Source organism: Oncorhynchus nerka, linkage group LG5 (assembly GCF_034236695.1).
Source record: "Oncorhynchus nerka isolate Pitt River linkage group LG5, Oner_Uvic_2.0, whole genome shotgun sequence".
NCBI lineage: Eukaryota > Metazoa > Chordata > Actinopteri > Salmoniformes > Salmonidae > Oncorhynchus > Oncorhynchus nerka.
The window spans coordinates 47,904,145-47,929,444 of NC_088400.1; the positions used below are offsets into that span (position 1 = coordinate 47,904,145).

Here is a 25,300-nt window from a genome sequence, read left to right on the forward strand (position 1 = left end):
TGTCAAAACTGAAAATAGTTGCCATCAACTCCTATAAACTGCAGGGTTTTACATAGTAATCTATTAGCCTATTTATTTCAGATGTCCTCAAAGTGTTCCCTTTCATTGTGATCTGCGCTAATAGACCTACTACCCATGATTAATTACCAAACTAATCATACGATGTTGCGTGGCGTGTGGCACAGAGGCAGACATTATGCTGTATCTGGTTGGACAGTCAAGGTGGACGCAATTGATTTATAAAAAAATGATGAAAATGATTTTAATTCAATTAGCCTATGGTCTGTTTAGGGCATCTACCTGGCCTTTCACCTGACCATCTCATATAAAAAGGCTAAGCCGTGATAATGTAACTAGGCTAATTGACCAATACCAGGGTACATAATACTTATAGATACATGATATATAAGTAAAGCAAAAATGATATAGGCTAACGTTATAATGTGTAAAAAGATCTAGGCCTATAACACATATATCACCCTTCAGTAGGCCTAACAAGTAAACAATTTGATTAATAAGCAGTATTAAAATAACTATCTACATTTGATTAATAAGCAAAGTGTTAAAATAACTATTTTGGTGCGTGCGAGAAAATGTGCCTTCACAAATAAGGGAAAAAAAATGAGCACAATGGTAAATAAAATATGTTTTTCCATGACGACATGCCTCCTTTCATGTAAAACAATATCAAAAACGAAACAAAAAAAACAGCAAGTCCATGGGCGAGCAGATCGGGACGTGACTGGCGTGCAGATATTAGATAGCCCTTGATGATGAGATATATTTGAACTTCGCAGAACGACGTTTATGGTGATCAGTCGGTGATGGGCGGTTGTACACATTGGGTCTGTACTTTCAGAGTGAGATGCAGATACTTAATGCACGATCATCAATACACTATCGAAATGTACCAGTTGCATGCCATTTCGCCTAGCCTTCAGCAAACAATGGCCATTTAAAAAAGCACAAACATAGATTCAAAATTAGTGATAAAACCCCAGTTAATCCAGATTTGTGCACGATGGTGACTGACGGTAGCATGTTGGGAATGACAGAACAAATATTTTTGGTGTGCTGCGGCTTTGCCTGAGCCTCAGCTCAGTTCAACAGACAATGGTACTCTGGTGTGCGTGTGCAGAATACCGTGCATCGGCCCATGCACTGTTGCCAAAAGTTCTTCTCCGATAAAAAAAAAAGCCCTTCCCCCCCCCCCCCCCACCAGTTTTCCTCTTTTCAGTGTGCACTCATTCATTCTATGATGCTCGCCTAGTTGAGAGGAGATTCTCTGTGCCCAGCTCCCGTTGTTTGCGTTAAACTTTCTAATGAAATCAAAAATTACTTTTTGACCAATTTAGAATTCGTTCTACTTAGGGTCAAGAGGGATTCAAGACAATCACAGAACTTTCCCTGCAAAAGAAAACTTCAGGTATGTCAAGATAAGTTTTTAATATTTTTGGGAAATCAGACCCAGGAGTTGAGCCCCAAAAATGTTTGAAATAGTTTCTCAATGTTTGGTCCTCAAACTTAAAAAACTGCAATGGATTTCCATAACTTTCTAAGGATGTTAGGATGTGTCCCTTTAATTCCTTGGGGACGCTAGTAGATGTGATTGGTTTAACAAGTACCTTTCTCCCCTGTGAAGAATTATGGAGCCCAATTGTACTGCGGGAGGGGCTGAGGAAGAGCACCATGGAAACTACTCACCAAATCCAGTAAGTCTGCTTTAGAATACAGAGGATGACATGAAAACTAATTGATTTCTGGGATTCATTCTACTGTCTACAAGTGCATGTCACAAGAGGTTTGGGGTACCATTCCTCATGAATTGAATTAATAATTAATTCAATTCCCATTTCTGTCTGAATATAATATAATAGGATATAATAGAATAGAGAGTTCTTAAAAACAAAACTCCACTTCATTAAGGAAGTGACATTCTAAAAACCCCAGGGGGTTCCACTGAACACTGTGGATCTTTCTGGGGCCTCTCGATGCTGAGAATCAGTGTATAACATCTGGCTGTCGCCGTGACCCTCCAGCTTGGCTGCAGCTGTTTCTCCAAGCAGGAAGGTCAGCCTTGAGGAGGAGAGATCTCCCAAAGAGGGCCACTGGGGTCACGGTGAATGTCAATTTAGCAGAACATGGTGGGACATGATGGAACATGATGAGACAGGACCATCGCGGAGTAGTGTTGCTATAGTGGATGCCATACCGTTTAAAAAAAAATGTAAATACTTGATACAAAGGGAATAATAGCATTTATCTAACTAATAAACATGGCGGTTAACCTAAAAAAAACATGGCTGATTATAATAATCAAAATATGTCTTTCTGTAATGAGTTGGAACAAATAGATAGTGATTGTTAACATCGTGGCAAGGCAAAGTCAGACTGGGAAGATTCTTACCTTCCTTTTCCCGTCTCATTTTTCCCTGTGCCAGTCTGCCGAGGTGGCGCCTGGCAAGCACGCGGTGGCAGAGGGCTTGGAAGAGGTGCAGGAGGAGTTGATAGAACATCAACCTCTGGAGCAGGAAGACCTGAACTTCGAGAAGTGGAAGCCGAAGCCAAAACCCAAGAGGACGCTCCACGAGAAAGCGTTCGATGTGAAGACATATCTATGGAACGCTGAGACCAGAGAGTTCATGGGCCGCACTGGGCATAGCTGGTGTAAGTAGAAGTGCTCAGTTTGCAGAAGTGCTCAGTAGTACAGTAGTAGAGGTAGTAACTGCGGTTGCCCATGCAAATCATATCATACAAAATATATCACCCACAAGAAAACAAATTCTGTGTTCAAAGCTGCAACAGGCCTGATGACACATTGGTTCTTAATTTCTATAAAAATCCATTAACTTCTCTCTCATTTGTAATCATTACAATTTTAATCGCCAATGGTTGAAGGCAAAAGTGCTGGTTTCGTGGCTTATTGTTTTTGGATGATGGTTGGGGTGGGCTGGGGCAGTGGGTGGGCTGGGGGGGGGGGGGTAGAAAGAAACGTGTCTCCCCAGTCCCTCGGCCCTGCTCACTGTACTGCGAGTGTGTGTGTGTCCAAGCTCAATGTTTACATAGGTGCACAGACGACTCTGTCCCGATGCGGACAAAAACAAGGCTGCCTGGGGACGGCTTCCCGGTAGGACTGCGGTGTTCTGAGTCACACGCTGGCCAGGAATCACATTCCTCATACCCCTCACCCAGCTTTCCACTGCCTTTTTCACAAAGCCCCCGTGACCTCCGCATTTGACCCTAGCGTGCTTGTGGCCCCACGGTCGCAGGCGAACACGTAAAGAGTAGACAAGCAAGTTTTGTTTCTGTAGACAGAAAAAGTTGTCAAATTTCATTACCAGTTTTGCGCAGTCCGCCAGACAAACTTTATTGGCAGAGGCTGTTACCTAGAGTTTGTTGAGGCGGTGATGATGGAGCAGGGCTCTTTATCCGACAGCCTGGTTGCTATGCGATCTGACAGCCTCGTTACTATGTGACTCGTTTGGGTTTGAACTCCCTCAAGCCTAACCAATGCACTACCATACGAGAGCACTAACATACGAGACCGGTCCAACGGGCCAAGATTTGAGAAAATGACGCAAGCAAGAGCATGTTCCTCCTTCCTTGTCTGAAAATGAGAGTTTTTTTCCCTCATCGTGCCCAGTACTGAAGAAGACAAGAGGCCAGGCTCAAGACAGGAAGCGATTGCCTAAGAAAGCAATGTGTGCACACTTGTTAAGGAATGGGGCCCCATGTGCCTCCTGGCAAGAAAGGAGGGGGGACTGAGTTTGAAGTCGGTGATGTGTGTCCTGTGTGAGAGGAGTGTGAGAGGGGGACACAATACCAGAGTGGGGTGATCGTTGCTCCTTGGAGCTGGCCGCAGCTCTATGGCTGCAAAAGACCGTCACTATGATGGCAACCGGAGGTTCACTGTGTTCCTGAGTGAAAGGACAGCTGGGAGAATTCTCACTGAGCTCAAACAGAAAGGCCTTTGTGGGCTCAGGGGACGCAAAGCTGGCTGCAACCAGCCTCCTGTGAAATTGCCTGCGCAGCAAAAGCCATTTAAATTTAGGGCACATTTGGGTTTGATTAGTTGCTAATGGACTGTTAATTGTAATTCGGGGAGAACAATGGTAGTTCTCAAGGTTTCCTTTTTCACACAGTTCAGGTCATTTGAATGAATTTGTTAACAAATGAGTTTCGTAACAAAGTACAAACTGATTGGAGTGATTTCCATTTACAGACGTGGAGAGGCAACACTTTTGTCACATTGGTGAGCATCCTGAGCAAAGACAGTAGAAGTGTCTAGACAGCCCAGACAGTTCCAAATTCCAACATAATAACTGGAGATTCTTTATACTTCATTATTTTCCCCAACTCAAATCAAAGAATTTCCATTCTGATGCACACTGATAGCCATAACCACAACTATTACCCTTGCCGTTCTTCTAATGATCTCCATTAAACTGAATTACAGTGACCGTGAATGTAATTCATTCTCTATATCTGACCTCCATGTTACCTCCTTCTAGTTCTGATCATCCTCTTTTACACTGCACTGTATGCCTTCCTGGCGGCCATGTTTGGTGCCTGTATGTGGTGCCTCATGCTGTCCATCAGCCCCTACCACCCAACCCACAACGACAGGGTGATGCCACCAGGTAAATATGAATTCTAACCTCCCACTCCCTATTTCTCTCTCATTCTATCCCTCTATCCATCCTCCAATCTGTCCATTCTATCTGAACGTAAGCACAGTTGACTGTCTATGGGTTTCCTTTGGCAGGTATGACGATGTCCCCACAACTGGATGGGCACTATGAAATCGCCTTCAACGCCTCCGACCGCAAGTCTTGGAAGAAGTATGCAAAGCTAATGGAGGAACAGCTAAGATGTGAGTCAGATACCAAACATGGTGGAATAGTTGGCATTTTGCCAAACTTGAATAGTAACTTGCAGGAGTGTGGTCTGAAAGTTAGCTGAAGATAATGTTTATTATTGCTGGGTTCGATGGGATTCAAATGTTGGGGACATGTTGGGTTATAACATTGAAGCAGAGCAGGCACACAGTTAGTTAATCCTCTCCCCCTTACCTTCCCTACCTTTGTCCCCTGTCCCAACTGCCACTGGGAGAACAGCATGCTGGGAAGGGAAAGCCTCTTTGTGGGCAGAGCGTATCCATTGAGTTCTGCTGCTTTTTTTCCGTTCTTCAGCGGTCCGCTTTTGTCAGACTGCCTGAATCAGAGGCCCGGCGGAGCAATCGGTTTATTTATGGGACCCCCCCTCCCCCCTCATGTCCCTCGTTTTTTAACATTCTCCATTTCCGTGTTTCAGTACTAACCACTAAACCCCCATTACAAAACTAAAAATAATTGTTTCATGTCTCTCTTTCAGCGTACAATGATGCCCTACAAGAGCAGAGGAACATCCAGTGTCCGCAGGATGCGTACTTCATGCAGGACGATCAGGAGGAGAGCGCAGAGAGGAAGTCGTGCCAGTTCAAGAGGTCTTGGCTGGGCGAGTGCTCAGGGCTCCAGGACCCCCACTTTGGCTTCTCCCAGGGGAAACCCTGCATTCTCCTCCGAATGAACCGGGTAAGACACAGCTCAGATTTGATGAGATCTCCCCCATGGAGGGCCCCTCTGTTAGCCTGGTTCTGGATCTGTTTGTGCTGAGAGAACACCTCCTGTGGTCATTGTCATGCTATGGAGGGCCCCTCTGTTAGCGTGGTCTTAGATCTGTTTGTGCTGAGAGAACACCTCCTGTGGTCGTTGTCATGCCAAACATGGTTGGCACGATCATAGGAGTTGAGAACGACAGTCCAAACAGATCTGAGCTCAGGCTATCACTCTATAGCATCAGTCAAGTAACATGAACTTCATCCTATAGCTGCATATATAATCAGCAATTGCTAAGAGGTAGTGTTATTTGTTATAGTCGTAAAGTGGAGTTTATCGATGAAATGGAGGAAGATGCCATTGAGGTAATCTGAGATAGATGCAGACATTTCAGTGACATCTTGTGGCCATCGTGAGGAGCAGATGAAAACGTTATTGTAATGTGATTACAGCAATTCTGTGACTAGTCAATGTCATTGTTACCATTATATACTGTAGCCTAAAGTTGTATTGTCCCCATTTGGAAAAGTCTAGAGTGAAACCTGGTGGGGATATCCAAAATTAATCTTATTGCTAGGTAGATGATTAGACACATTTTTTAAATGAAATGTTAATAAATCCTGACTTGGTAAAGTTGAACAAGATACCATATACAGCTGGTCTCAGCTGGAGGTTATAGAATGGATACGTTCAACCCAACCTTATGTGGATGAGACCTGATGTCATGACTGGTGAAAAGTCTCTGAAGAAAACTGAAGACAGCCACTGGGAATGATAAATTTGCATAGTTTTGCAACATTGTTTCTCAACAAAAATGATGATATAACAATACAAGGGTCCCTTTTATTGCTCTTGTCCTGTAGATTCTTGGCTATTTACCTGGTCAAGGCACTCCAGTGAATGTGACCTGTGGAGTCAAGGTACAGTAACCGACAGCATTCTTCCCTTCCAAACATCTCAACCATAACCGGGGCTGTAAAAGATCTCTCCGTGACTGAATATCATAACTGCTTATGGGACATGGTGTTAGTCACAAAAACACGACTCACTGTGACCTCTCACTCTTTCAGAAAGGAGTGCCAGAAAGCTTGGGAGAACTTCAGTTCTTCCCCAAGAGCATTTTCAACCTGATGTACTACCCGTTCTATGGGAAGCTGAGACACGTAAGTGAGGATTGTCAGCAGCATGCTTTCCGCTGCTGCTCTCATGATCTAGATTATATGCATGATCATAGTGACGATAGCCACTCAAGTTGCTTTTGTCCCATATCCCTTCTCCCAGGTGAACTACACAGCGCCGGTGGTGGCCGTGCGCTTCAATGGGCTGCAGTACGACACCCACATCGTTGTAAAATGCAAACTCAATGGCAAGGGCATCATCAATGATTCGCCTACCGATCGCTTCCTAGGCAGTGTGTCCTTCTCCTTTGATGTGGGCGCATAGTAGTATTCCCCATCCTACTGTTGGTGTGATGTCCTCATGACAACCAGGAGACAGGAGAATATAGGGGAAAAAATCTCATGTTGAATCCTTGTTTTTCATAAAATAGTTGACCAGCTTCTCTCTTCTCCCATTCCCTCCCGTACCCTTGTGCCTTTTGCTGAAAATAGCTAAATATTTTTGAATGTTAATGGATTATAAGCACAGACACCCCACAGACACCTCACCAATAGTCCTGAGCACAAGTTAAGTAGACAAACGGAATATTACCATTGAATACTTAGCAAGATTAATACCACTAGCTAGGTTTATGAAATACAAGGTTCATCTCACAGATATATTATTATACAGTACAAGCTGCCCTATAGTTAGTCTCTGTAGCTATGCAAATCCATTTATAATTTAAGACATTAATAGACCATTATTAACAGACAGAAACTGTACAATACTGTACAATAAGAATATAAGCGGAACATGTTAAGCACATTTTGATTTGAAATCAAATTCTGTACTAATTTCTTTTGAATCTTTCAACATCATATCTATTGTGTTTTGTAGACTCCAAAGGCTACCATATGAACAATGGCAGGACACTTTTACTTACACAGTAAAAAAAGAAACAGTAAATGACTAGGTTACATTTCAGGTTTTGTTGTTTGATAACTCCTTATTCCACATGTATTGATCATATATAAGCCCTATGCTGCCATTTTGTTTCCTTTTCTTTTGTATGAACACAACAAGACTGCTTATGAGAATGTAATACCGCAGGCTGACATTGATCCCTATATTAGCTGATGGAAACTAAGATCTACTCTGTAAACAGACAGTGTTCACACCGTTGATAAACTTGTATACCAGTCTTGCACGCTCTTAACGAAATAACAGGCCATTTTGATATAGGCCTATACTTAATCCTTGTTACTGTATTTTTGCTATGATTCTACTAAACCTGGTATCCATGTTGTATTTATTCTGATGTATACTATAATAAATACAATGTTGATAAGAACAATGTTTTTCCATAGGAATGTATTACCTAATTGTGTAGCAGGCTAAAATATATTGTTTTAAGTAATGATATATTTTTTACATGAAACTCTTTTCTTATGTTGGTTGTCAAGCAGACTACATTAAACATAACCTATTACACACGCACAAACAAGATAGGTCTACTTTGCCCAGATATGTTCAAAGGCATTGCAGAATTATTTATTAATTTTATTCCATAATGTTGACATGGTGCAATCAATTATCAAAACTGCCTAAAGAATTGGAGATTCGAGCTAAGAAATATTCGAATAGTGAGCATTATGCCAATTCATATTGTTTAATAAAACCATAACACTGTAGGAAATGTATACAATAAACTTGAAACTGAATTGACTAATTTAACAATGTGTATCTGTCATTGTGTACTGTTAAGAAATCCTGAAAAAATGACCTGATTTGACACTTGTCAAGTATCAAACCACAACATATCAAGTCAAATCAAATGACATTGAGAGGCTTACTGATGCGTAAAACAGTAAAACAACAACACTAACGTTTAGGGACTCATTCGAATGGTTAAGGTTTGGGATAAGGATACAGTTAAACTTAAGTTCACGCATGAATTCTGAGTGGTTAAATTAAGGGTTAACGTTTGGAAAGACTTAAAACAACAACAAACAAGTGTCTAGCACTAGGATTAAACACTCAACTCTCAGAGCCTGACGCCTCGATCACACCGACAGCATCGTTGCCTTTTGGTACACCAGAAGTACATTCATTTCCAATGTAACGCTGTGTTTGCCTTGCAGCATTGCGTTGCAGAAGCAGTTGCAGTGCATTCTGTGTGTGGCATACGCTGGATTTATCAAACGTATGCATCAAACTTTGCATAGAAAGCTTGACAGAAATGGTAGCAGAAGGTGAATGTTGCACACATTTTGTTGCACACCTATCCAGATGATGCTGCGTACCATTTTGCATAATGACTCTGTCGGTGTGATCTAGGCAGAGGTCTGCAGTTTAAACGCAACAGATTAAACGCAAGCCTACTAGATGGAAATAGGTGCTCACGTTGCCCCTAGAGGACAGTTTAGCTTCCACATTTAGCCAATTCTGGTACTTGCAGAACCGGCACCTCCTGGTGTATTCCATAAGAGATGTATCCATTGTTCTCTATAATATGTTGAGGTCCATAGGGACAGGCTCATGTGACCTTAAAAGGAGAATGAACTTGGGCAGCTACCAACATACCAGTGATGACTGCACCCACCACACAGCACTGGGACGGTTTCCCTATTCCCTTTTAAATTTATAGTGCACTACTTTTGATCAGAGCCTATAGAGAATATATGGGTGATTTTACAATGGCCATTTTTGGCATTTCATATTTTCCCCAAATTAAGTTGGTTGAGAAATAAACTTTTATCAACAGAAATACTTTTCTAATTTTGTCACGAACCAGAACCTTGTATTGGCTTTGACCATTTTATTTGACAATACATAGATTTCACTCAATTTTGCCAAAATATTTAGAGATTTATCTGCCAGGTAATGTTAATATGATCAGCTGTCATAAATTCCAACCACAACATAATGAGATGCATTCTTTCAAGTAGAGGACAATCTAGCTGAGTGCCAGCACTTGCGGTAATAACTGAGAATACAAATACTCTTATCTTGACATATTCAAAGTTATATCATACACTCTCTCCATGTCATATCCTTGTTCTCCACTGTCACTTCCCAGTGACAGTGGACTTGACGTGTACATTTTGTGACTTGACTTGTACATAAAAAAAATATATATATATATATTGATGACTCCTTTTCTAACCAGCTGCATATAAAATACACTCTAGTTTCTAACGGACAACAAACGCGTAACATATAGCTAGTACGAATTAGATTCGTAACATATCCCTAACCCACCCCCAAAGAAAATATCACAGGAAAAGGATGTCATAGGACACAATTTGATGACGAAGCGCACACACACAAACATGGGGCCCACTTTTGTCTCGTGAGCACCACTTTCAAAACTACTGGCTGAAATTATTTTAAAAATTGTGTGTGCATAAATATGTTAAACACTTTTCTTGTTGAAATAAATAGAATATCAAAAGTCAGGGTGTGGGACCATTGGCTTCTCAATGGAAAATAGTGAAATCCACAAAAACATGTAAAAAAATATCATAGAAAATCTTTTTTTAAACTTTGCAAAATCGCCCATACAGTGCATTTGGTAAGTATTCTTTTTCCACATTTTGTTACATTTCAGCCTTTTTCTAAAATTAAATAGTTATTTTCCCCTCAATCTACATACAATACCCCATTACAACAAAGCAAAAACAGGATTACAAAAATTGAAAGATCACATTTACGTAAGTTTTCGGACCCTTTACTCAGTACTTTGTTGATGCACCTTCGACTTGAATGTTCTTGGGTATGAAGCTACAAGCTTGGCACACCTGTATTTTGGGTGTTTCAACCATTGTTCTCTGCAGATCCTTTCAAGCTGTGTCAGGTTGGATGGGGAATGTCGCTGCACAGATATTTTCAGGTCTCTCCAGAGATGTTTGATCGGGTTCAAGTCCGGGCTCTGGCGAGGCCACTCAAGGACATTCAGAAACTTGTCCCGAAACCACTCCTGCGTTGTCTTGGCTGTGTGCTTATGGTCGTTGTCCTGTTGGAAGGTGAATCTTCACTCCAGTCTGAGGTCCTGAGAGCTCTGGAGGTTTTCATCAAGGATCTCTCTGTACTTTGCTCCGTTCATCTTCCCCTCGGTCCTGCCCACTCTCCCAGTCCCTGCCGCTGAAAAACATCCCCACAACATGCTGCCACCACCATGCTTCACCGTAGAGATGGTGCCAGGTTTCCTCCAGACGTGACGCTTGGCATTCAGGCCAAAGAGTTGAATCTTGATTTCATCAGACCAGAGAATGTTGTTTCTCATGGTCGGAGTCCTTTAGGTGCCTTTGGCAAACTCCAAGCAGGCTGTGCCTTTTACTGAGTGGCGGCTTCCATCTGGCCACTCTACCATAAAGATATAAAGGCCTGATTGGTGGAGTGCTGCAGAGATGGTTGTCCTTCTGGAAGGTTAGCCTATCTCCCATTTTTTTTTTTTGGTACCGTTCCCCAGATCTGTGCCTTGACACAATCCTGTCTTGGAGCTCTGCAGACAATTCCTTCGACCTCATGGCTTATTTTTTGCTCTGACATCCACGGTCAACTGTGGGACCTTATATAGACAGGTTTGTGCCTTTCCACATCATGTCCAATCAATTGAATTTACCACAGGTGGACTCCAATCTCAAGAATGGTCAATGGATGAACAGGATGCACCGGAGGTCAATTTCAAGTCTCATAGCAAAAGGGCTGAATAGTTACGTAAACAAGGCATTTCAGTTTATTTTGCAATACATTTGCAAAACTTTCTAATACCCTGTTTTTGCTTTGTCATTATGGGGTATTGTGTGTAAATTAAGGTCATTTTTATTTAAGAGGGGTCTGAATACTTACTGAATGCACAGGGAGTCGTTGAAGAGGTAACATTCATGCCGCCATTATGCTAGTCGAGACTATAAAGTCATGATCCTGACCAAAGTCTCATCTTTGGGCCTGAATATTGCAGTTTTTGTTTGCCTAACACTGCCAGTTTTACAACTGTATACAGAGATAATGCCAGTCACGAGTGATGTCCTTGTGGTTTAACAAGCGCAATAAAAAAGGAGAACACCAACTGTGGTTAATGAAATAGGAGTCAGCAAATTGCTACAAAACAGGAAAGCAACTTTATTTAAACGTTTCCCTCAACTTTAGTTCAACGAGCTAACATCATTTCACAATCGTCATGAGATAAGAGACAGACTTGGTTATAAGGGGAATAGTAGTGCAACAAAAAGGCACAAAACCACATCTTAGAGGCAAACTTAACCAGGATCAGTATAATCATAAGTATTGGTACAAAACAGAAGTTCACACCGAATAATGAGCATGATACAAGAACAGTAAGGAAATAACATCCTTGGTCAAAACACACTGATTTAATTTGTTTTTCAAAAAAAAAAGTGGCTGTTAATTTACCTGCTCTGGGATGGGGAGGTTCAGAAAGGAGTTTCCTTCCTGTCCAGGCTTTGGTCAATTCTTGTACTTCCTATGAGGCCTGGGTCGCGTTCAGAAGGATACGCGGTAGCAAAAAGGGTTGCAACAGAATTTTTCTATTGTTCAGGCAGTACCTCACGGTTTATAAAGTTTCAAAACATTCTCCCTACTGAACATGACCCAGTTCTTGTTGTAGATTTCTTAACTGGGCCATTTCTGATACCAGACCCAAGACTATGCCATCATCCTCCTTTCCGAAGGGACTTTAACATGAGTGAAAATACAAACATCAAAATGACATTTATGCAACTGCTCCAAATGCTGGTTAGTATCTGTGTCTTTGTAAAGTTAGTGTCCCTTTCATTGGGTCATGGCTAGAAAGGAATACAATTTCCTAACCTTAACCTAATTCTCCTAACCTGCCATGAAAAGTCAAATCTGACAAAAGCTGTATCCATTCTAGTCAAAACCCTTTTATTGTACTACGACTAAGAGAAATAAGCGCAGGGGGTACAATCACAATTAAGAATCTGCTAATTTAATGAGGGAATTCATAAAAATAAATGGCATTTTCTAATTCTGCAAAGATTTACCAATGGATACTTAGATATAACATTGGCTCTAAATTTCAATGCGCTTTCAATATTTTCTCAGTATAATTTGACATCTCTATTCATCAAAAATGAACATTCATTCTATACAAGAGAGCAATTAAAATGTACACAAATATAATACAGGATATCAACAGAACAGTGTGAGAAAACAGCCTCATTCATATGAACCTCTGGGAATAAACAACTGATGCCCTGTTATTAAGGAGGAGCCATGATAGGAGTGTGAAAAGGGAATTTGCTGAGGGTAACATCAAGGAAAGACCCATGGGAAATGGAAAGAAACATTTGGATGCCATAGAAGCTTTGGGGATGGGGAGGCAACATGTTGTGAGGGGCTTGGAGGATATGAGGGAATGGGTAGGGGCAAAAGCAGCTGTGATCGGATTATACAGACTGGTAGCCAGTGCGACTCTTCCTCCGGCCAATCAGGTAAGAGATAAGCACAAGGATGATTAGGAAGCTGAGGGCCACGCCCACAGCAATGGGCACCAGAAAGCTCAAATCAGAGTCCATGAAGCACTCCACGGCTGCCACAGAGAAGAGACAGAGAAGAAGGGTTAGCAATGATAGCATGCTAGTGATTAGTCAGCAGAAAAGACCAGAGTTAAGAGGAGAGAAGAAACAGGATTTGGTTAAGTCCTTCACAGACATGGAAGACATTTAAATTTTTTTAAAAGCAGCAAGTTCAGAACCAAGACATATTCATTGGGGTCAGTCAGAGCATTAATTGCAATTAGGAAAACCTTTGGTCACCAGCCATCTATAGTCAACCATGTGATGAGGAATATAAGATGTGTCAATCAAAATCAATACATTCTAATTACACACACAGCTGTTACATGCAATCGTTAACACAGCCGCTTCTCCAAGTCATTGTTTCATGAGAAAGAGCTTTCCATCCGGTGAATTTCACCATTAAGTAAACTCTGCACAGTATTTAAGTCAAATTAAATCAACAATTATCCAGATGACCGAAGTTATAGCCTCAGCATAGTGAAGATAATTTAGAAGTGCTCATAGCCAGTGCCCTGGTTTCGCTTTCTTCCAATGAAATAGGCAACCAACACAATGAGGACCAGTAAAGTCAAGGCAACCCCGACCGCTATAGGAACAAGCCAGCTCTCTGTCGTATCGTCTTGGCAATCCTCCGCTGGATGACAGTAAAGAAAGTGGGCACCGGGGGGGGGGGGTTGCAGGGTGGAAGAAAGGTAAAACATCAAAATGGTGAATGCATGGTCAGAGACACTTCTCAGTCAAGAATAGTTGGAAAACAAAGAAGGGATTTACTAAAATGTCCAGGGGACCAATAATATTGTAAAATATTAAAAATGGTCCACGCCAGTTTATGCACAATTTCCATTCCCATTTATTGCAGCTAAAAGCCTATTGAAAAGGAATTCAAAAATTAACATTGTGCACCGCCACAGAAGAAAAGAATGTACACCGAGTTTAAACATTATGAACACCTTGCTTTTCCATGACAAGACTGACCAGGTGAATCCAGATTAAAAGTATGATCCTTATTGATGTCACTTGTTAAATCCACTTCAAATCAACCAGTGTAGACGAAAGAGGAGACAGGTTAAACAAGTATTGTAGCCTTGCGACATCGATTGTGTATGTGTGCCATTCAGTGGGTGAAAGGGAATGACAAAATTGTGTGGTCAACACGGAGTCAACACGGAGTCAACATCCCGGTTGAACGCTTTCGACACCTTGTTGAGTCAGTCCATGCCCAGACGAATTGAGGCTGTTCTAAAGTAAAAAAATATTAGGAAGGTGTTCAGCGTATCTTAATTTGAAGAATGGGTCTGTCCTGTGATTACGATTTCCTGTTTCTTAACATGCTGCTTTATGAATTCATAAACTAGGAGAGAGAAAATAGGAGCCAAATAATCCGATTCATTAATGTAAATGTAATCAAACGTGATTGAATCTCAAAATGGAGCTGCTTTGTTGAGCAAGGGAAAAATTGTCACAATCATAACATTTGATCATGTCAAGTGAATGAAAATTGGGTATAGTAAATGTTTTCAAAATGGTATTTTAGAACTGATTGTTGACGCGGTCAAGAAAAAAAAAATACAATTTTAAAACCAAAGTAACAAACAGAATTTGTACAAAAGCAGTCAATTTTCCAAGACAACACACTGGAATGTAAAAGCAATAATCAATCATATATTTGAAAAGGAAAAAAAGCAAATCATTCACATATACAGCATCTTAAATGTTTTGGGGTTGACTGATTGATCAACAGAAATTAAAGGCGGCAATCAAATTTCTTCATGTCTCATGCAGACCCATCTCACTATGACAAAGCGATAATACACAGCAAATACCCATTTTCACCTGTCCTAACAGTACGACAATATACACATGTACTGCAAATCCTGTGGACAATCATCCTTTCTCCTACCTGATCGATTGGTGCAACTTACAAGCGGTCAACTAGGCAGGGTTTGAGTCAATTCCATTTCATTTAAGTCAATTCAGGAAGTAAGCTGAAATTATAATTCCAATTTTCCTCATGAAAAAGCTGAGAGGCAAATTGGAATTATAATTTATTAATTGAAATGGAATAGACCCCAGCCATGGTCACAAGTGCCCCCTTACTAAGTGGCAGCTTTCGGGAGCAACACCACAGCAACAGCTATAATATACACAGGTGTAACATTGCAGCACACATTTTCAATTTATGTCAAACTTACTGAACAATTTAGTGCATTTAAATGTATAAAAAAAAGAATCACCATCTGCGAAGAATAGGTTTGAATGACCGCAAATAAATCAGAGCTATCCCTTTTTTAAAACCTAACGCCAACATATAATGACTGGAGGGGTTGTGGGTTACCTTTCTTTTCAGGTTTGTCTTTTACATCCTCAAACTAGGCATGGACTTTTCAAAGTTAATTAAACACTTGGTAGATTTCACACTACACAATGTGAGCGTGTCAGTCAAAGTCAGAGACAGACTGACATTGGTGGCAACCATACGTCAAGTACTGCTGTGCGTGAATATAAATGACGGATGCCTTGTTTTGTCAAATCAACTTAGAGACGGAACTATATGCCAGCAATACCACCTTTTCTTTTTACCCGAGTTGCGTCCACACATTTCAGTCAAAAAGTTACATCTCCAAATTCAAACTAATGACCGACTAGTGGATGATCAGTAACGAGCTGAAAGAGCAAGGAGCGCAAAGCAGCAGACCTTGATCCTGGTTAGTTCGTAAAAGAGTTCCTGAGCCAAATCAACAAAGCTACTCAATGTTGTCTCATTGAGCAGCGAGGCAAATGTGAAATGTTCAAGTCAGTCAAAATAGTGCACTGCTACGATGAATTGTGAGTATGAATAAAACCACAAAAGGTTGAATGAAAATACACAAATTCAATAAGAACATAAAGAAACAAAAAAAAGGTAGGCCAAAGGGAGGGAGGGAGCAAGTGCATGATTCATAGTGAAAAGGGCACAGCCCCCAATTGTCACAGCTCCTCGTGAAAATGTGCAAACTGTAGCACAAGGACTTTAACTGGTGTTTCTATGAAATGTGCTACTTCATAAAAAGCGTCCCTACCCTGAATGAGAAGCCTCCGGCAAGTAATGTCAGATGGGTCAGGTGCAATCACTGAGAATTTTCAATAAATAAGGCCTTTACTGGTTCCAAAGGTTTCAAAAAATTGCACTGGCTAACACAGAGGTCAAATAATCCTGCACTTGCTCCTTTACAACAGAAAAAAAAGATTAAGCAAATCAAACAAAACGGAAATCACAAACAAATAAACGGGGTATGACAGTCGAACCTGGTCCTGGAGAGCATTTGTCTTCAGGTTTACCTAAGCAAAGCTAGACTAAGCTCAAGTCTAAGAGCAGCTCTTAAGAGTGGCTGAAGTAAGGAGGTGACAGTCTAACTATTCCAGTTGTACAAGTCAGTCGTCAATTGAAAGACTGCACTGAGACAGCCATCCAGGACCAGGCTTTGGGACCGCCACCCCACACAAGGATCAACCTGTGTTCTTGATTATTTATCACAGATTCACGATCACAGATTGCTTTTAGAGGGTCTGATATCCCACATAGGTCTTCCTACGACCTATCACATAAGCAATCACTACAATGAGAATCAAGCCAGCCAGGGCGGCACCAACAATGATAGGGATTAAGATGCTGGTGTCATCCAGTGAACATTCATGGGCTGCAGACGAGAGAGAGAATCAATGAGCACAACTTGGAACATCATCTTCTCATGATCATTTGGTTGTTAATCTTTTTAGGGCAGAAGCATGGCATGACCTCAAATACTTACCCGTTTCACCAAACTGGACATGTAACCTATTCTACTGAAGCCCATAATGGTTATTACAGTCTATGTCTCAGCTTCAAGCATGTTAGCTGCATTTAGCTTTAGCAATCCTAGTAAGCTGTAGAATACCACTAACATAAGGGTAATGACGCAAATTCCCCATCTCAGGAAGTCACCTACCTGTAGCGAATTCGCCTTTGTTGACTTCAAAGGGCTGGACGCGAAGCTCAAACGTGTAAAGAGTGAGTGTGTCGGTGACGTTTAAGGTCTGCTCCTTGTTGCACATGTAGGAGCTGCCTACCGCCGCCGCCCAAATGGACATGTTGGTATTGACTGCAACGACGGGAGCCCCTGGACATAACACACAAGTGAGCAATGTTATAATATGCATTGCATGTACTGTGCAGGTGCTGAGTGTGTAATGTATACTGTTTATTACAAAGCTGCACTGTTTCCAAGAAAAATGGCAGCTTGGGGAGAATAAAGTTGATCCTATCCTAACATCCAATTAGGGACTTTGTTCCTGAAGGGGTTTGTAAGTGCATTGCTGCTTACCAGTGGCTGGTATCACTGTGACATTCAGAGCGTGCAGTTGGAACTTCTTGCCGTCCTGTAACGTGCAAGGAAACACTTATCAGTTTGACTGAAACAGACCCTACTCTGTATTTGTCCAATTGTCTACATGCTAAATGCAGACAACCAGGATAATACCGGACTTGGTTTCAGATTTTTTTTTTTACGTGTCTGGCTTCGTCGCCTTACGTTGCTGAACGTGAACACGATGGTGATTGTATCTGATGTCAACATGAGATCGCTGCTGTTGGCCCTACAGGCTCCGCCCACTTCAGTCATATTAGGCACCAGGTTGATGGTCTCCTCTTTCTAATAAAGGGGAAAACACAGGACGGTAAACAACACTAACATACTAGCAACAAAGACCTATCTTCATAGACAAGAAAATCATATTCTCTGACAAACATATCTGAAAATGTTCCATTGAACAGACTATTGCATGCTAAAATATGAAACATCAAAAGGGCCTATTTTACAATCGCTATCCTACTTGTATACATACGTCTCCTTGCTTGTAGCCGATCTGTAGGCCGAAGGTGGCCATCAGGCAGGCTGTGCTGTTGACGTCGGTTGCGATGCTGTACTTTCCAGTAGTGGGAGTGGGCAGTGTAGGGGTAGAAGTGGGGGCAGCTGTGGTGGTAACGGTCGTGGTGGGCGCCACAGTGGTGGTCATGTCAGCGGAGCATATGGTGTCTGTGTAGGGAAAACAGAGAACCTATTAAGTTCAGAGAACCAACCGGGTTGGGATCAATTGCATTTCAGGAAGTAAACTGAATTTCAGTTCACTTCCTGAATTGACCCTTGTTAATTGGAATTGACCACAACCCCGGAGAAAACACAGTAAAATACATTTACATTACATTTAAGTCATTTAGCAGACGCTCTTATCCAGAGCGACTTACAAATAGTTTGACATACAGCGCATTCGGAAAGTATTCAGGCCCCTTGACTTTTCCCACATTTTGTGACGTTACAGCCTTATTCAAAAATGAAAAAGCAAAAACAGTTAAGACAATTTTGCAAATATCACATTTACATAAGTATTCAGACCCTTACTCAGTACTTTGTTGATGCACCTTTGGCAGCAATTACAGCCTCGAGTCTTCTTGGGTATGACAAGCTTGGCACACATGTATTTGGGGAGTTTATCCCACTGTTCTCTGCAGATCCTCTCAAGCTCTGTCCGGTTGGATGGGGAATGCCGCTGCACAGCTATTTTCAGGCTGGGCCAATCAAGGACATTCAGAGACTTGTCCCAAAGCCATCAAACCAGATTTCCTCCAAACGTGACGCTTGGCATTCAGGCCAAAGAGTTCAATCTTGGTTTCATTAGACCAGATAATCTTGTTTCTCATGTTCTGAGAGTCCTTTAGGTGCATCTTGGCAAACTCCAAGCGGGCTGTCATGTGCCTTTTACTGAGGAGTGGATTCCGTCTGGCCACTAACATAAAGGCTTGATTGGTGGAGTGCTGCAGAGATGGTTGTCATTCTTGAAGGTTCTCCCATCTCCACAGAAGAACTCTGGAGCTGTCAGTGACCATCAGGTTCTTGATCATCTCCCTGACCAATGTCCTTCTCCCCCGATTGCTCAGTTAGAGCTGGCTGCCTAGACTAGGAAGTCTTGGTGGTTCCAATCTTCTTTCAGAATGAAGGAGGCCACTGCGTTCTTGGGAACCTTCAATGCTGCAGACATTCTTTTGTACCCTTCCCCAGATCTGTGCTTCGACACAATCCTTTCTCGGGGATATACGGACATGGCCCCATGGCTTGGTTTTCGCTCTGACGTGCACTGTCAACTGTGGAACCGTATATAGACAGGTGTGTGCCTTTCCAAATCATGCCCAATCAATTTAATTTACCACAGGGGGACTCCAATCAAGTTGTAGAAACATCAAGGATGATCAATGGAAACAGGATGCACCTGAGCTCAATTTTAAGTTTCATAGCAAAGGGTCTGAATACTTAGGTAAATATGGTATCTGTTTTTTATTTTTAATAACATTTCCAAAAACCTGTTTTCGCTTTGTCATTATTTTGTTTAGACTGACGAGGGAAAAATGATTTAATCTATTTTAGAATTAGCAAAACGTGGAAAAAGTCAAGACTGAATATTTTCCGAATGCACTGTATGATTGTGGCACAGTTGATCTTACAATGGCCTGATGCTCATACTACCTACCGGTGTCACTTTTGCTGCCGTTAATCACAAACGCCTGTAGAGCAACATCATACAGTGTCTGAATGACAGACTCTACTGTCCGGACATCTGCACTCTTGCAGGAGTAGTAGGTGTCCACACTCACATTGGTGATAATTGACTTTACCGTCACAGACTTGGTTTCTAAAAGCAAGGATTGTCAAATATCAGCAAGAAGGATTGACAAATATCAGCATGTGTCATATCAACTACAGTACTAAATTTGTATATCGCAAATTAACAGTATCATGACATTTACATTTACATTTAAGTCATTTAGCAGACGCTCTTATCCAGAGCGACTTACATGACATCATAACTATGTAGTCACGAGTTCGTTACCTTTTGATGTAGAGTTGGGGAAGACGCTTGAGTCATTGAGATTGTAGGAGAAGATAATGGTATCTACTTGGTAGGTTTTGTTATTTTTAGTGAAATCCACTGTCCAACTGTGCCCATCTCCAAAACTGAGTTTCAATGTCGATGTTGTGTTATCACAGGCGCTCCCTTCGGTTGTCACATTTTCAGGCAGTACCAAAATAACAGTTTCACTCTGAAAGAGGACGAATATATTGGACAGTCATTAAAATATGGATTCCCTTTTATCATTTCCCGCCAAGTACTTCCTTAGGAACAGTGCCATTTTGCATCATGACAAAATAGTACAGTAGACATAACATAACTGTCCATTATAATGATGGATTAGCAGGGGGGAAAAAATAAATATTTCATATTCTGGGACAACGGGTGGGTCTAATCCTGAATCCTGGTTAAAACCGGCTTCCATCCGGTGTCTATTTCACAGGTTACCACTGGCTAAATCTATGAAGGTAAAATGTCTATTTATTCTGTTCCATCTGACTGCGCAATCCAATGTCTCATCAGCCCAGCCAAGCAATTTATAGACTTGATCTCTACTATAAAAAGCATAGACATAATCTAACATTTCTTTTAAACTAACAGTTTTCAGAGATTTGTATAAATCTTGCTATCCTTCTCTCCGACATTTGCAAAATTGTTTCAATATTCAAATTAAATCTCCATCTGTCTCATAGTAATTAACGTATCGTGAGTAGGGACGAGACAGGCAGCGCTTTTCAGCCTGTCTAAATTATGAATCAGCTGGCATCATTTTTATGGATATATACAAAGAAATGTCAAACGAAAATGGGTAAAACGAAATGAAGTGCAGCTAGTTTGCAGTCTTCCCAGCTTCAGTTGGAAGTGATTGTAGTAGCTGTGTTGTTGGCTGGCTCGTTGGCTGGCTGGGTAAGCAAATTTTCCATGCCAGGCAAAACCGCGCCTCATTAGCTCATTGTTATGGATGTATCCAAATAAATGTCAATAGAAAACAGCTTATACAAATACTTCGCTGTTATTCTGGCTGCTTTTTTAAATGACTAAGTTAGCTGTAGTTGGCTAGCTAGCAAGCAAGTGATAAGCATGTTGCCAGCCAGTATGGCAATGGAACATTAAGAATGAACGACTGGGTCAGGTCCATAAACACAGAACAAAAAGACAGAACGACTGGGTCGCATCTCTAGCAACCGAACTGATAGAACAAACGACCAGCCGGCTTGGGTAGCAAGCCTAGATTTGTTCCGGGACTATATCTTGTGGAAGGATGAAATAGTATGAATAAATACATCAAAATAATATTTTTAATGAAAATATGCCAATCATTATTTTAATACATTGCTAACCCGGCCCTCAACATCATCTCGAGCCTAACATGCCAATATATCCTCCAAACACCGGCTCCGAGGGCATTTTCACTTAAATTAGGCTTTTTTATTGCTAGGGACAATAACTTTGACAAACCCTGGTGTAACAAGACAAGCTATGACAATTACAGGATAAACCGCTGAACAGACAGAAGACTTTTCCTTGCAGTTACTCCCTCTTGTCCCCTCTGTGATTACATTAAGAACTATATTTGTCAAAGTAGACACTCAACTCAAAACTTATTAAGCAGAGTGACAAATCATATCAAGAGTTATTTATAGGCCTATGTATATTACCATGCAGAAAAACATTTAAAGAGTAAATACACACCTTGTTTACACCAACTTCATATGCGACTGAGAAGTTGACCATCAAATTGGCGTAGAGGCATAATTTGTTCTCCGTGTTGTTGACTGACACTTCAGTCCCATGTGATAGATGGAGTTCTGAAATAAAAATGAACAGCCATTTTCTTGACATGTTATGAGGCAGAATGTTGGGGGACTCCTGAAAACAAACTCAATTTCAATAAATTCACAGTAAACACACAGCATAGGTAGCCTAACATGAGTTTTGGTCATTTTCTACATGCCTTTACAAGTACCCAAAATATTTAAATTCTTATAAAACTCAGTGGGGAACACACCATATGCTAACAATTTCCAAACCTTCATTGTTGTGAAAGTGTTCATCATCTGAGCAATCTCACATGGAACTAAATGGGCCCGGTTTCCAGATTGCGACGGAACTTAGGTTTACAATCGTTTTAAAGAGGCATTGTTCCTACCACGCAGAGAGAATGTTTGAAGTGTTAATCTTAACATTAGAATTACCCCACAAAACTGATGACAGATCAGCTCCTAGAATGATATTAGCCCCTATGGCTGCAAATATTGAAGTGGCTTACCATGCTTAGGCTTCCCAACAATAATGCACCAAATTACAGATTGGGCATTGCACACAGGTTACACCATCATGAAATACATATAGGCAAAATAATTACAGACAGTAGCCTATTGGAAAAATATAACTCAATTTTTTTTAGAAAACATTTCACCATTATTTAACTAGGCAAGTCAGTTTAATGCAATCATCTCAGTTTTTATTTGAAGTATATTTTCATCCTTTACTTGATTATAACACTTTAGCAACTTTGTATTTGCAGTCAATTTCATTCTGAAGATACCAGCAGTCAGTCAGACTGATAAACATTTTGCTTCTATGTTTAGCAGAGATATTCTATGAACAAAGTGACATGGAAGGGCAAAAAAGCTGTAACTACGCACTAAGCTGTTCTAGTGGTCTGAGGCAGTCAGTTAATAACAAGCGTTTCCAAATGCAACTTTAGTACAGGTTATTTTGGGAAACAGCTGAGATAGAACCTTTGTAGGAGCATCGTTACAACAATGAACTAAGCCTGAAGACGCTTTTGTAAAACTGGCCCTGGTAGGTTATCACCAGTGACCCTGTGTCCCGTCACCCTGAGTGACTTGATATCAGAGGCCTTAGCTTGCAACAGAGGACTGGGGCCATTTCTCAACTGAAAATATTCTAATGAAAATTGAAAAACTTGGAAGGGAAAAAAAAAAAAAAAACTTGGAAGGATTCTGACATGAATATCAAATGAGTCCTGGCAACACCATGGCAGGAGGCCAAAACCTATCCCGGCTATAAAATAAGACATGCATTGGCTCAATGTGCAAATTCCTTCTATAAATCGTAACAAGAGGATTGGTTTATAGACAGCAACTGCTATAGCAATCACTTCGGTTACTGTGCAGGTTTAAAATGTTACTGCAGCCGTTTTACAATTAAATAACAAAAGGTCAATCAGCAGATACTTGGTCACGAGACAACTTCCTGATCAACGCGCAAAGCCATATATCATAAATAAGATACAGCTAACGTTACTTAAGTGAGAATCCTTAACGTAAATTTTGCTGAGATTTTGGATTGAACTGGATTTACAACAGTATAGTAACGCTAACGTTATCTAGCTAGTACATTACATATTGATACCTAAGCAAATGTGTGACTGGTAGCTAACGTTACTTAGCAAACTACGAGTTGTGAGCCTATTTCTGTCATCTAACATGTTACAAATGAACAGGGCGAATGAAGCTGGTCGATGTTGTCGTTGACATGTTTTGGTAACGACACATAAGGACGATATTGCTAACTAAGCCAAATGAAAGACAATGCCAAACATTACTTGGTGTTTAAGAGACAGCGGTTATTTTCCCTGTACACCCAGAAGTCCTTTCTGTAACATGACCTGTCAACTAAGACATATATTAAAACCACAACGAACGTTAGCATGACAGGTCAACAGTGCCATAAACTTAATGTCTTAGATTATTGGGTCTTTGATTGCCGGTAAAGTTGCGTGAAATTCACATGAATAAGTCTTTACTTTTAATTTATTTGATGAGTTAAACTTAGCTACAGCTAATGTTGGATAGAAAACTAGCTAACTAGCCTAGCTAGCTACTGGCGCAGCAAATAAATAACGTAGTTAGCTCAAGCAATATGGCTGAAGATAGGCCTACCGCCCGAAGTGACGGAGCACCGAAAGTTTCCTCTTATGGATTACAATATTACCCAACGATGACACAAAACAATATTTCGTTCAATTCTGTAAACATACCATTTCCAAGAGCGAGGAAAAAAATCAGAAACGCACAGCGAAACATGATGACTTGGTAGCCAAAAGACCTGTTCAGGAAGCGACAACAGCTTACGACTTCAGCTACCTTCCAAGTGCAGCTCCAGAGCATCCGCTCGTCAGCAATACAAAAAAATAAAAAATACTTCCGGTTCACGGAATTTCGGGAACAATAAAAGTCCCCCGCGTAATAGTAAAAAAAGTGCCCTTAATCTGTATTTATCTATGATATATGAAAAATAATTTTCTAAACATTAACTATGATAAATATTTGTTCATATTTAAGTGAAATGTGCATTAAATGTGGGTTTAAAAAAACTTGTTCCAAGGTCAAATAAATGCTCCCAATGCAGTACACATGTACACACATATATGAAATATATATTGGTTACAGGGAACTATTCTAGGTGCCGAAGTAAAAGTTGAGTTGGGATTACTCACTAGGGTCTATAAAATAAATACATGGTGTTATTTCATGGAGGCCTTCAATCTAAATACCCAGCTAAACTTTCTCCTCAACCCACTCCATAACCCCCAATGCAATATATTGGTCTTTAAATTACATATTGGCTTAGAGAAAAAAGTATTCTATGAACCGATGTAAAATGTATTATGCCGATGTACACTACCATTCAAAAGTTTGGGGTCACTTAGAAATGTCCTTGTTTTTGAAAGAAGCACATTTTTTGTCCATTAAAATAACAAATTAATCAGAAATACAGTGTAGACATTGTTCATGTTGTAAATAACTATTGTAGCTGGAAACAGTTGATATTTAATGGAATATCTACATAGGCATACAGAGGCCCATTATCGGCAAACATCACTCCTGTGTTCCGATTGCATGTTGTGTGAGCTTATCCAAGTTTATCATTTTAAAAGGCTAATTGAGCATTAGAAAACCCTTTTGCAATTATGTTAGCAGAGCTGAAAACTGTTGTACTGATTAAATAATCAATAAAACTGGCCTTTAGACTAGTGGAATATTTGGAACATCAGCATTTGTGGATTTGATTACAGGCTCAAAATGGCCACAAAGAACTTTCTTCTTAAACTATTCAGTCTATTCTTGTTCTCAGAAATGAAGGCTATTC

At 40.7% G+C, this 25,300-nt stretch overlaps 2 protein-coding genes across 4 annotated transcripts; one reads left to right on the plus strand and one right to left on the minus strand.

The window, feature by feature from the left end:
• The first annotated feature begins 1,265 nt into the window (after positions 1-1,265).
• On the plus strand, positions 1,266-8,429 carry LOC115129584 (protein ATP1B4-like). The gene is made up of 9 exons (XM_029660112.2): positions 1,266-1,426; positions 1,643-1,712; positions 2,442-2,667; positions 4,512-4,640; positions 4,766-4,873; positions 5,374-5,573; positions 6,461-6,517; positions 6,668-6,760; positions 6,879-8,429. Exons 2-9 carry the CDS (start codon positions 1,647-1,649, stop codon positions 7,038-7,040), a joined length of 1,041 nt encoding a protein of 346 aa, XP_029515972.1. The 5' UTR covers positions 1,266-1,426; positions 1,643-1,646; the 3' UTR covers positions 7,041-8,429.
• Positions 8,430-11,802: 3,373 nt separating this feature from the next.
• On the minus strand, positions 11,803-24,321 carry LOC115129583 (lysosome-associated membrane glycoprotein 2-like). Of its 3 annotated transcripts, none has more exons than XM_029660110.2 (9): positions 24,189-24,321; positions 21,872-21,987; positions 20,159-20,369; positions 19,799-19,960; positions 18,122-18,312; positions 17,809-17,928; positions 17,602-17,656; positions 17,227-17,397; positions 11,803-13,272 (listed from the first exon to the last, which is right to left on the minus strand). In XM_029660110.2, exons 1-9 carry the CDS (start codon positions 24,316-24,318, stop codon positions 13,130-13,132), a joined length of 1,299 nt encoding a protein of 432 aa, XP_029515970.1. In that variant the 5' UTR covers positions 24,319-24,321; the 3' UTR covers positions 11,803-13,129. The 3 variants fall into 3 exon arrangements, with proteins under 3 accessions (XP_029515970.1, XP_029515969.1, XP_029515971.1); XM_029660109.2 differs by having other exon boundaries at positions 13,180-13,895; XM_029660111.2 differs by lacking the exon at positions 11,803-13,272 and adding an exon at positions 14,088-16,938.
• Positions 24,322-25,300: the final 979 nt, after the last annotated feature.